This window comes from Solanum dulcamara, chromosome 6, assembly GCF_947179165.1.
Source record: "Solanum dulcamara chromosome 6, daSolDulc1.2, whole genome shotgun sequence".
Lineage (NCBI taxonomy): Eukaryota > Viridiplantae > Streptophyta > Magnoliopsida > Solanales > Solanaceae > Solanum > Solanum dulcamara.
This window is the reverse complement of record NC_077242.1, coordinates 23,102,508-23,116,171: the sequence shown is the minus strand read 5'-3', so window position 1 is coordinate 23,116,171 and position 13,664 is coordinate 23,102,508. Positions and strand designations below refer to the sequence as shown.

The 13,664-nt window shown below is 36.9% G+C and overlaps 2 protein-coding genes across 2 annotated transcripts; one reads left to right on the top strand and one right to left on the bottom strand.

The window, feature by feature from the left end:
- Positions 1–408: 408 nt before the first annotated feature.
- On the bottom strand, positions 409–11,929 carry LOC129893174 (uncharacterized). The gene is made up of 11 exons (XM_055968665.1): positions 11,026–11,929; positions 10,801–10,855; positions 10,332–10,431; positions 9,983–10,229; positions 3,756–3,809; positions 3,511–3,650; positions 2,721–3,297; positions 2,473–2,581; positions 2,299–2,348; positions 1,438–1,578; positions 409–834 (listed from the first exon to the last, which is right to left on the bottom strand). Exons 1-11 carry the CDS (start codon positions 11,728–11,730, stop codon positions 589–591), a joined length of 2,424 nt encoding a protein of 807 aa, XP_055824640.1. The 5' UTR covers positions 11,731–11,929; the 3' UTR covers positions 409–588.
- On the top strand, positions 8,017–9,970 carry LOC129893176 (uncharacterized). The gene has a single exon (XM_055968666.1). It carries the CDS (start codon positions 8,610–8,612, stop codon positions 9,654–9,656), a length of 1,047 nt encoding a protein of 348 aa, XP_055824641.1. The 5' UTR covers positions 8,017–8,609; the 3' UTR covers positions 9,657–9,970.
- Positions 11,930–13,664: the final 1,735 nt, after the last annotated feature.

Here is a 13,664-nt window from a genome sequence, read left to right as displayed (position 1 = left end):
AGACCTTTAATTTTTGTTTCGTAAAAAACAACATATGCATCTATATATAATATATAATAGTACCAATCTATTTGTGTTGATTTATTTTTAAAGTATTTATTAAATAAGTTATTGTTTAATAATATGACGAAATTAATATAAAGAAAAAAATGTCAAATCACAATTAATTTATATTTATTTTAAATAGGATTTAAAAAATGATTACAAAAAAATTAAAGAAAAGTATTTGTAATATAATAAACCATATGAGAAATGAGTGTTATAGAATTAAACTTAAAAGAGATCTCTAAAATTATTTTAAAATTATTATTTTTAAAATGCAGCAATTGGAATGTCCGGTAAATTTTGGCTTTGAAAAATTACAATTTTAGTGCTGGACTAGAAAGAATAAGATAAGCAACCCTAATAAAGGAAAACAAGATGGGAGCATCTCAAATAGGCATCATTCACACAAAATAATAATTAAAAAAAAAATTGTCTTTTACTGGCACTCCCTCCCCACTGTTTTCAGATCACTTACACTCTTCCATTATTTCTGGAGAAAGAGAAGATAAAAGGAAAAACACAAAAAATCCACTATCTAGGGAACTATATTTTCTCTTGTTCCTTGGACCTCTTTGAAACTCTAAGATCAGCAAGGAGAGGTTTAGGAAGGTCAAGCAAAACATCTCGAGAACAGACATTAGATGGTGCTGAAGATCGATTTAATATCTCAAATAAGGGAGCAGCTGCTGATGTTCCTGCAGCAGCATTTTTATCTTGACTGCTTGATTTGGCTTGGAAGCTTCCAAACTTAGTTGTACTATTCCTGTTTGGAAGGTTTTCTTTCACCACCTGAAACGAACATGAGTAAGATCGTTGAATGTCTACAAACCAACATCAATTTTATAGTATTCAATGGATAAGAACCACACAAAAGCAAGTGAAGAACAAGCCATGATTTCTTATAGTATTAGGTTATTTAGATTACTAAATATGCATTATCAATTAATGCTAGCCTTTTCTGCATATCTTGTCTCTTAACTTCTGGGGACTTTCTACTTCTTACTAGGAGAAAAGTCAAATATCCTCCTGATAGGCATACTTATACCTCTGGAAATTGTGATCTACCAAGATTCACACTGTATACAGACATGGAAAATGTAGCATATGCTAGAGTTGAACTATATGACGATAGTGGTCGACGAGCAGAGAGATGGGTAGAAGGGAGGGGCTTATCTAATATGAATAGTAACAATGGAGGAACATGAGCAGCAGAACAACAGGTAAGTCAGGTCTCATTTGATGAAAATAAAAAGAAATCAAAAAGATCAAGAGTCCAACCATGAAATCAAAAACATATCTTAGTTAGAAGCATCGCAAAACTACAAAATAGTTACATTATGGGTGACGGCAAAACATCAGATGCACAAATTTGAAGCTTTCATGAAGATTTACCTTATCTGAGGAATCCTCTGACATTGACATTGAGCTTCGGCTATTGCTGTCATCCCGTCCAAAGATGAAAGAACGAACTACGGTTGAACTTTGTTTATAGGATGATGGAAGATGATCTGTAACTCGTCCAAGAAAAGAGGACTACAGAGTAAAACGGTCAGCAGATGTATACAAAGTATTAGTCATACAATATCTAAACAAGGAAAAGAGAAAAGAAATAATGAGGAAAAAGAAAAAGAAAGAGCTATGCAATAGTTGGACCATAGAACTTGAATATAACTGGGGGAAGAAAAATGGTGCCCGATTGCAAGGCCTTAGTGTACCAAATGGTACTTGTGATAGGACATGCAAAATAAATGAAAATATATTCCCCAGATACTGCTGCACCAACATGCTAATGTGCTATTATCTGGTAAGTATAGAATGACATTCAGATCCATAGTTAGTCACTTCTCCAATCCCAAATCAGTAAATGGATACAAAAACAAGCTAGTATCTTAAAATAGAGTAGACTCCAATCAAATGTGATCTAAAAGTTTAAGGTGAATGTTTCTTGATAGATTTTTATGCATGGATAAATTACACCCAACCTAAGTTTCATGTTCCTAGTTACAAAAGTAAATTAAGGAGGTGTTTGGATTGGCTTTGGTTTTAAGTAACTTATAAGCTAAAAGTTAAAAAGTCAACTTGAGAATACCCAACTTTTGGCTTTTAGCTTATTTGTACTTTTTCCGCCTAAAAGAAAGTTCTTAAAAGCACATTTCGTCTTTTCCAAACATCTCAAAAACTAAAAAAAATAGCTTAAAAGCCAAAATGTACTTGAAATAAGCCAATCCAAACACCTACTAAGACAAATTTTACCTTCAAAGAGCTTTTCTTCTTTGGATCCCCTAGCACTGTATCAAAGAACGCTGCAAAGTTGCGACACCAATGAAAGGTAAGGTAATAATGCTGACAATGAAAACATAATTAACAAGTACTTCACCATTCTTTAAATAATAAACAAGTATTTATAAATGTTGGGATAGCACCTACAGGATGCTTTTGGTTTTCTCTTATCCGGCACAGTATTAAGCTTCTTTATAAGTCCAAATATCTCACTGGAACTTTCATCCTCAATAGGTGACGCTACAGTTGTAAGCTCCTGTTCATATTTAGTAAAGCTGAGTAAGTTATCAAACAAAATGAAAGAAAATGTTTGTTAAAGCACAGAATATAACACAAAAGGTTAATGTGATGTGTCAATGGTGTCGATTGTGTCAATTCTAACATTGCAAACTCACAGAGTTATAAAGCATGCGCTGCTTGACAACCCTCTTTTCAGTTTCCTCATCTTCATCAGATAAGAATATATCATCTTTATCCACAAACATCTGGACTATTATTTGCTTTGCTTTTTTTGAATTCAACCGAGTAGAACTCTTAGGTACTGCATCCATGTCAGTGATACCATTGACCTCTTCTTCACACTCTTCGCTTTCTAATTCATCATCAACAGACATCGTCTCTTTTTGTTCTACACCACATTTTAACCGTTGCAGCAAATTCTCAGTTCCAGCTGCATCCTGCTGCTCAAGCCACTTTCGATGAAGTTCATTCCGTTTTTCATTATCAATTGGCTTTTCTTTGAAATCAGTGGCAATAATATCATCGACTTCAGCAGAATCATCAACATCATCATCGTCGGGTTCATTATCACCAAACCGGATTAGGTCATTATAACTGTCATCTTCTTCCTCTGCTTCATCATCAACAAATGCTTTAACAGGGTCTCCCTTTGGAGAATTGCTGCCGCCACCGCCACCTTCTTTTGTATATGGACTAATATTCTCCTTGTCATTATCCTCCTCATCTGATGAACTTTTTAAAGGGAAATATTTTTATTTTCTGGAGTTAATTGCAATAAGGATGGCGACTTGTTTTAGCATAAAAAATAATGACAACAATCAAATAGACTTTTCTGTTTGTGGACATATGATCCTTTGCAAAAGAGCAAATAGGAGCTTGTCCAGCCTAGGTTGCAGTAAAATATGATTAGATTTGCAAGCATAGATACTTTCCAGAACCAGTTACCTTTCATCTGGAGGGGCAGAATCAAACTTCAAGTTCAAAGCAAGGAGAGACGGTGCCATTACTTCTTCCAAAGTACTAGAGGCCAGGTCATCAAGTATCTCATTCTTACTGCCTGTGGGTTCAGAATCATCAAACAGATCCTGACAAATTGAAAAAGCTCCAGCATTCAGATTTTCTTTGGCTCTTTGCAAATCTGATGTTACTAATAATAGCTCCCTTTACCAAGAGAAAAGATAAGAAACTACCTGAGTGTCATCAACGGGAGCTCTAAATACAGCATTGGGCCTTTCATCCAAAGCCTGCAGTGAGATAATAGCAGCAGCACTAAGCAATTGATAATCTTACAGTTTCAAATACCAATCTCTAATGTTTCTAGGTTCTACCACAGTTCCAAATACCATCAATATAGATTGCGGACTTCAGGTAGCATATTGACAATCTTTTACCTGGATGAGGTTGAAAAAGACTGACTCCATGTCAATACATAGCACAATTTTGGCATTTGAGTTTAAAAGGCATGGATCTCATGTACACTTATCAAAACAAGATTTGGTTCAAAACAAATCTTGGTTAAAGTTGGTCTCTTCCCTGAGTCTTGTCTAGAAAACAGTTTCTTCTACTAATAATATCCAGCACCTACTTCAGCCAGAGAAGGATCTAGACAAAAACCAATTCAATGTTACGTTTTAACAAAAGTTACAAACAGTTCACAAAATTTAAATAAATGAAACATGCTTATCCAAATGGTTGAAAAGTAAAGGCCTTAACCAGTTCTCAAGTCACTGATTGAAGTCCAAGTTAAATTCTTTTACAGAAACTACCTTCGATTCAATTGTGAAAAGGAACGACGTGGTAGGCTAACGTGCACCGATAATGGCGAGGAAGCGGAATACCGCAGCTCCAACGGGAACAATGGTGACGCCGGCGACAGGAATAGGACGGACTCTTACTCCCCTAACTTTTTGGAAGTTTCCTCCCAGCTCAATTTAGGCCTATTCATGAAAAGGAGGAACTGGAGGATGAAACTGAAGTTGAATGTAACAGTGTACGAGATGAGAAATATTGCGGAAAGAAACCTGCTATTGAAACGGCGACCCTCCCTAGACGCCTTCAGTTCTCTGATATTAGTGCTGCAACGAGTTCAAAGCTAGATCCAGCAAGTGGTGCTGCTGCTACGAGTTCAAAGCTAGATCCAGAGAGTGGTGCTCAGGAGCTAGTGAAATCACCTTGTAACAGGGCTATGGGGAAAGGGCTTAAACTGGGCTATGAACCTCCGCACCAGCATGATGGGAAAATTGTGGTCAAGCAAACTAATGAAGATATTAAGGCGACTAATGATTATTGGTCCACAACAATTATTGGCTATGTACTAGGCGATACTCCAGTATGAGAAATCTATGGAGAAATATGTGATTGCTGAGTGGAACTTTGTGAAGAAGCCCCAAATTATTTACCACACTGATGGATACTATGTATTTCGATTTGAGTCGTTAGAGGACAGAACATAAGTCCTTCAGGCAGGGCCATATACATATATATAATAAGCCGTTCATTCTGAAACCTTGGGTGGTGGATTTTGAGTTTGATACGGAGTCCATTACAACGATTCCAATGTGGGTAAACTTCCCACGCTTATTGGTAGGGTATTGGTCGGCTGAAGCTTAGAGCAAAGTGGCTAGTGCAGTTGGGAAACCATTGTTTACTGATAAATATACTGCTGAAATGAATCGAATTTCATATGCACGGGTATTGGTGGAGGTAGACATATCTCATCCCCTGATTGAATCCTTGAAATTGAGACTCCTTTTGGTACTACTCAGCAAACTGTGGATTATGATTGGAGACCAAAGTTTTGCAATGACTGCTTCAGGTTTGGGCACAATACTGAGGATTGCTGGTTGAAGAATAAAGAAGGGGAAGAGGAGGCTCAACAGAACAATGACGAGGGGGAGTTCAAAGAACCTCCTAAAAGGAGGAGAAGAGGTAGAAGAAGATGGAGAATTGTTCAGGAGTGGCATGCTCGACCAGGTGATGAAGTTACTCAAGTCAAGGATGTAGCTCCTGCAGTCTCTAATACAGTTGCTGGAAATGATGCACATGATATGGCCCCACACACAAATTTAGCGGTGAGTCAAGGTAATAGATTCACTCCTCTAGCAGGACCTGTTGAAGATACTTCCAGGCCCACAGGAACTACTCCTGCTGAACTCTTTCAACCTCCATGATTGCGGGGACATGGAATGTGAGAGGGCTTAATCATCCCTTTAAACAGAAAGAGTTGATACTCTTTCTGAGGAAGAATAAAATTAGTTTCTTTGGATGGTTAGAGACTAGAATAAAGGTGGGAAAAGCTAAGAAAATCTTGTTGAAATTCGCTAAAGATTGGAACCACTTTTGCAATTATCCACATGGTGTAAATGGTAGGATTTGGGAGTTTTGGAAGAAACATGTTAATGTGCAGATCCTACATGTACATGAACAACTAGTCCATTGTAAAGTGGAGGATTTAGCCATGAATTTTTCAGCTGTTATCACTGTAGTGTATGCAAAAAATGATATGAATCAGCGAATGGAACTTTGGAATGAATTGCATCAAATTGGAGGAAGTGTGCAGGGGGTTTGGTTGATTAGTGGTGATTTCAATAATGTTCTGACTACAGAGGGAAGAATTGGGCAACCAGTTACTGATGCTAAAATGCAGGGGTTCAAGGACATGGTTGATAACCTCCAGCTCACTCCACTTAGATCAAAAGGGTGTTACTACACATGGTGCAATAAACAACAAGGACCTAATAGATGATTGGGTCTTTGGTAATTTAGAATGGCTGCAGCAGTATGGACATGTTGAAGCTGACTATCTGCAACCAGGAGTTTCAGACCACTCCCCTGCACTAGTCCACTGTATATAGCAGACTAGACTACATCCTAAGCCTTTTAGATTGTACTCTACATTTATGGAACATCCTAGTTTCAAGGGGATAGTTCAACAAGTATGGCAGAGGAAAGTAGGAGGGGATGCTATGATGAATATTTGGGAGAAGTTGAAACAGTTAAAGGGGGAACTGAAGGATCTTAATGCATACATGCCTTCTTATGCAGTAAAATTGACTCAAGCAAGACAACAATTAGAAATAGTGCAAGCCCAGATCTCCATACAATTGTTTGATCAAAACTTGACTGCACAGGAGAAAGACCTGCTAACAGAAATCCAAAAGTGGAGTCTAGTTGAAGAGAAGGTATTAAGACAAAAGTCTAGAGCTTGTTGGATTGATAGTGAGGATGCTAATACTAAATACTTTCATGCTCAGATGAAAATAAGAACTGCTCATAATACTATATCTTCTATCTATACAGAAAATGGAATCAAGCTAACCAATCCAATGGAGGTTGAGTGAGAATTTGTTTCTTTTTTCTCATCATTTATGGGAGAAAGAGCTGAGGAATTGCCTTAAAAGAGCTGAGGAATTGCCTTATCCTAATGCTTTGGTAATCAAACAAGGGCCATGCCTTGTAAGGGACCACCAGCTAGTATTGATACAAGAGGTTACAAATGAGGAGATAGATCAAGCAATAAAGAGTATGTCACATGATAAGAGTCCTGGGGTAGATGGGTATCCTATTGAATTCTTGATTAACAACTGGAACATGGTGAAAAGTGGAGTATATGCTGCTGTGCAACAATTCTTCTCAGAGGGAAAGATGCTGAAAAGTTGGAACTGTACAGCAATAACTTTGATCCCTAAAGTTTCTTCTCCAACAAAGGTGAAGGACTTTAGACCCATAGCTTGTTGTTCCTCTATGTATAAGCTAGTAGCTAAAATACTTACTTACAGAATGAAGAAGATGATGAATGAGTTGATTGGTAGTTCACAGTCTGCATTTATTGAAGGGAGGAACATCTCAGATAATATCTTATTGAGTCATGAGCTTTTCAAGGGGTATACTAGGAAATGGATCTCTCCTAGGTGTGTGTTGAAGGTAGATATCAGAAAAGCTGATGATACACTTGAATGGCAATTTCTGAAAGCTATGATGACTGAGTTGGGGTTCCCTCACAAGTTCATTATGTGGGTGATGGAATGTGTGTTCACTGTGTCCTATTCATTGCTTATAAATGGGGGGCTAACAAAACCTTTCCAGGCAAGAAGGGGGTTAAGACAAGGGGATCCTATGTCACCCTACTTCTTTGTTATTGCCATGGAATATCTGCAAAGGGAAATGATACAATTAGCTTTGAACAAACAGTTCCATTTCCACCCTAGGTGTAAGAGATTTGGACTGATTCATTTGTGCTTTGCTGATGACTTGTTAATGTTCTGCAGGGCTGATTTGACTTCTATATCATTATTGCAAGAAACTTTTAATAAGTTCTCTAGTGCCTCTGGATTGAAGGAAAACCTTGAGAAGAGTTCTATCTACATAGCAGGTACTCCTCCAAACCTCAGATAATATATTACTCAAACCTTAGGATACATGGAAGGAAGCCTTCCTTTCAAGTATCTAGGGGGTTCCTTTGTCCACCAAAGAAACTGACTGTATCACAGTGTTTGCCACTAGTTGAGAAATTTACTGCCAAAATTCAATGCTGGTCAGCAAAGTTACTATCATACTCTGGTAGGCTGCAACTTATCAAGGCTGTCTTGTTTGGTATGCAAAGTTATTGGGCACAAATATTTATACTGCCAAAACAAGTGATTAAAATGTTGGAAGCAATGTGTAGAACTTATCTCTGGACAGGGCAAGGTGAAATCTCAAAGAAATCACTAGTAGCATGGGAAAGGATTTGTCAGCCAGGATCAACTGGAGGATTAAATGTCATTGATCTCAAGATATGGAACAAAGCTGCTATTCTAAAACACTTATGGGCCATTTCAATGAAGAAAGATCTATTGTGGATTAAATGGGTGCACTACTATTATATTAAGTAGAATAACTTGGAAATGATGCTAACTCCCAAGGCTGCAGCTTGGGTCATGAAGAAGATTATTGATAGTAAGCAGAGTCTTATGGCACAACAGTTCTTCCAAGGGACTATCCAATATACTTTGGGTAATATGGTGCAGGGTACTAAGTTCAAGATACAGAAAGCTTAGGTTGCTATGCTGCCTCAGTTACCTAAAGCTCCATGGAAGAATCTCAACCTCCATAGAATGATACACCCTAGGTTCAAGTTTAATTTGTGGCTAGCAGTGCAACACAGGTTAGCTACAGTGGAAAGACTTCAGAAGATTGGAATTCAAGTACCAATGAACTGCATTTTCTGTAATCAGGAGGAGGACTACTTTGATCATCTGTTCTTCAACTGTCATTATAGCAAGCAGGTCTGGTCCAGATCTCTGAAGTGGCTGGGAATTCATATAAGTATAGGTTCATGGCAACAAGAACTAAACTGGATGTGTAAGGTAGCAAAGAAGAAAAATGCTCATGCTGAAAGACTGGATGTGTTGCTAGCAGTGCAACACAGGTTAACTACAGTGGAAAGACTTCAGAGGATTGGAATTCAAGTACCAATGAACTGCATTTTCTGTAATCAGGAGGAGGACTACTTTGATCATCTGTTCTTCAACTGTCATTATAGCAAGCAGGTCTGGTCCAGATCTCTGAAGTGGCTGGGAATTCATATAAGTATAGGTTCATGGCAACAAGAACTAAACTGGATGTGTAAGGTAGCAAAGAAGAAAAATGCTCATGCTGAAAGACTGGATGTGTTGCTAGCAGTGCAACACAGGTTAGCTACAGTGGAAAGACTTCAGAAGATTGGAATTCAAGTACCAATGAACTGCATTTTCTGTAATCAGGAGGAGGAGTACTTTGATCATCTGTTCTTCAACTGTCCTTATAGCAAGCAGGTCTGGTCCAGATCTCTGAAGTGGCTGGGAATTCATAGAAGTATAGGTTCATGGAAACAAGAACTAGACTGGATGTGTAAGGTAGCAAAGAAGAAAAATGCTCATGCTGAAATCACATGCTGCACTTTTGCAACGGTTGTATATAACATATGGAGAGATAGGAACACTTTGAGACTCAGGAAGGGCCAAGTAACGGTCACAAGAACCTGTAAGGACATAGCAATGCATCTGCACATACAAGGAAGGAACACTGCAGCATGGCAAACTGTTTTGAACATGCTGAATCCTTTTCCTTAGTATAGATTAAAGCTTGTAGGAATTGTTTTGTTTATATGACTAGTCTAGGATCTGTCAAGTTATATGCTTTACTAGAATAGACTACAACAACAACAACAACGACCCAGTGAAATCCCACAACGTGGGGTCCGGGGAGGGTAAAGAGTACGCAGACCGGACTCCTACCACGGTAGGACGGCTGTTTCCAAAAGACCCTCGGCTCAGACCTTTACTAGAATAGACTAGTGGTAACTATATGAGATGGTAGATGGTCAGCTTCTACCTGATTTGTAATGGCTCAATTTTTTATTAATAAAAGTTTTGTTAATCAAAAAAAATTCACTCACCATTTCATCAAGAACAATTTCAGTGCTTCTCTTAATTGGAGGTACTGAAACTCCATCAATATTGGAGGTATCTGTAGTCCTATCCGTTTCTGTGCCATGTGCATCTACTTTCCCTTCCATCTTTATTTCCAGTTTGTCAACTCTCTGCTCTTCAGAAAATGCACTCTTAGCATCTACTTCCATCGTAACCTCTCTCGAAGCACTAAATTTGTGAATGGAACTGTTGCCAATTAGCATTGCAGTCGTGCTAGCAAAATAACAATAGAAAAGTATAGATAAAAGTGAGCAATCACAAACTAAAAAGATTTTTTTAGTAAGACACATATTTACTTAAATGTCAACTACAGACTTTTTTGAGATTTCCAGCTTCCTTTTCCGAATCTTCTCCAGCACTGAGGATATTGGCTTGTGTACAACTGGTATAGGCTTAAATGTTGCATCCTTACTTTCTGATCAGGTTAGGAAAAAAACATGTAAGTTCCATGACGTCTGATACACTTAGTACAAGTACACATTTTCCATAAGAAAGAAGAACTACTCCATCTATCACAATTTATATGACACTCTTTCTTTTAAGAAGCTTCAAAATGGTTGACACCATTCTATTTCCATACAACTTTAGCAAGTTCCAAAAATCCAAATTCATTAATCTATTCCAATCTTTCAATTTTAGTATAAGTTTTCTTCATCAAATTAACATTTCAATCATACTTTCATATTTTATTCAGCTATCACTAACATAATACAAATGTAAAATTAAACCTTCGCATCCAATCAAAATTGGGACAGAGGAAGTACTAAAAACAGTAAATACAGACCTCGCAATAATCGCTGAGTATCAACATGGAGCTGCTGAAGAAATGCTTTATTTTCCTGTATGTCAACAAGTAAATCTAAGAATGTCAAACTGCATATGCACATGCAAGCATTAGCACAAATTACAAAGTTGTGTATGCATAAATAAACCACATAGTTATAAACCACAACAACCATGTCTCAAACTAGATGATTGGGTATCAGATAATGTTATCTGCTCAACAAACCTTTTCTTCTCTTCTTTTGTTCGACGACAGTTCTTTAGACTTCACTTCTCTACCAATGTCACCTTTAGTTCTCTTCTTCTTTTTCTTTTTGTCATCTCCTTCCAAATCTAGTCGTAATCCCAATTCCTCCATATTCATAACCCCAATCTCTTTGTCAATTCCCCCAATCTGTTCATGAATCTCCTTTGTCGCGTCACCATATACCAAATCTTCCCCAATTTCTCTACTTTGTTTATGTTCTTTGCCATGAGACTGATCATCGTCCTCACCAAATTCCAGAGATCTTTTAACCTCTTTGCACTGCTGACAAGAAACGAGAACACCCTTGTCATCAAAGTCCTCACGATGCTTCTCATCCGAAACAGGCTCTAATCTGATCTCAATTTCGCTATTTTGTGGTGACACAAGTTCAGTTGAATCAGCAGAATCTACCCTACTATCACCCCCCTTTTCCTCAGAAACAGATGCAAATCTTATCTGATACTCGGTGCCCTGTGATGATACAGGTCCAGTTGAATCAGCAGAGTGTTCTTCTAAAGCTTCCAGTTTGGCAAAATCAACCTTAGGAAAGTCAAAGACGTCGTCTATTGGGGGACCATGTTGATTTTTGGAGGATGCTAGAGCCTTCTTTAGACGTTTGAACATAGGACGGTGCAAAGCCTCCTCCGGAATGTAAAAGGACTCATAATCGTCATCGCTTTCCATGAATTACTTGGATCAAAATGGGACTGGGAAATGGAGATCAGGGGATACTGAATGTGAAGAACAGACAAGTGGATCTTATTTGTGAAATGATGAAAGTGGAGAGCGGTAAGATTGAAACGGAGATTAGGGTTTTCGCGCCAAATAATTCCAATTTTGGTTGAACTTGTGGTTCCGCCGCTTTCCTTTTGTTAAATTAACTAGGATACGTAAACGCGCAGAGAATTTTAAATTAATTTAATTATAAAACTTAGCGTTCATAAAAAAAAAAGTTGAAGATATATACATCCTCATAAAAAAAATCATATTTAATTTGTAGTATGATTAATGGTAATGAAAGTCTTCCTTATGATGAACTGTAAATATTTATTAATTTGTAAATTTAGTGTTTTAAAAGATGAGAACGTAAGGCGAGGCGTTTTATGCAGTATGAGGAGAGGAATAAGCCCCGAGACATGGGGCGTAAGCTCCATGAATTTACGGGGCGTACATTTCATGTATATTCAATTTTATAATTTTATTACTTAAAAAATAAGCAAAAGTAAAACTTTCAATGATTTTACAAATAAATTTTAATAAATAACCAATAATATAGAAAAAAAAATATCATAATTATTATTTGATAAAGGTATTCATAATTAATAATATAGAAAAAAAGTATTATAATTACTATTTGAGAAAGGTAACAACTAACAATACAAAAAAATGATAATAGCCAAAATAATCTTTAACATAAAATTATCATTCATCTTCACATTTACTAGTTCTTCTCACCCTCAATTAATATTTACACTGATTATTGTTTATATATTTTAAAGAAGAAAAAGAATAAAAAGTGTGAAAGTAATGACAAAAACATGAATAAAGTTGTCTGAGGAACATAGTGCTATGAAAGATCTATTCTATCAATTTCAGATACGATAATCTAAAAAATTATTAATAGCAATATCATTTTCTATACGAGTTTATTTATACATTTTAGAATAAATCACTACAACCTGAAAAAACATGATAACATGAAATATAAATATCATTACACCAATAATAAAAAAAATATGATTTAAAATAAAAATGGATTAAAAACCAAACAAAAAAAACTAACGTCCGGGGCGTACGTTTTTACGCCCAGGACTTACGTTTTTATGCCCAAATTCTAGGACTTACGCCCTATGGATCTACGCCTGTAATTTGCGCCCCGGAGCCTTTTTGATATGCCCCATCTCGAGACTCACCTCGAAAATATTTTTCAAAACACTGTTTGTAATTAATATCATCAAACACCCTATCTATAAACAACAGTCCTACAACAATAGATTACTATCTAATCAATGACACCCAAAATCCATAGTCAATCAACATATAATTATGTGAAGTGTAACCACAATCCACCCTTAACTAATTTTTGATAAGGGTGTCAATGGTATGGTTCGGGTGGTTGTTCTATGAAATTTATACCATACCATTTTTTCAGTTATTTTAATTCTTATAACCAAAACTATACTTTTTAAAACCGTTACATTATCTCAGTTTCTCTTCGGTATTGGTACGATCCAATTAATTTTTGACTTTTTATTTGAAAAAAATATAAAAATTAGAACACGTTATTATGTATACTAAAAAAAATGCTATTATGTATACTTGGGATGACTTTGACGAAAAATCTCTAAAAGTTTTTATTGGGTGATGAATCAAGAAAACATAAATAGAAATTCATCCCATTGTATTATGGTAGTATAAAACTATAATGACCCGTTAGGCCATTTTGAAGACCAGAGCTACAGTTATTAGGAGAGGGAAGGTAGTCCTCAATGAGGCTATTGAGACCCCAGCTAGGGGTAGAGGTAGGGGCGGAGCTAGAGGTTGGTGAGTAGTTGCCGGTAGATGCAGTGCTCGAGGAGCGACACCTGTCTGAGGTCGTGCTAGAGAGGCCTCCCTAG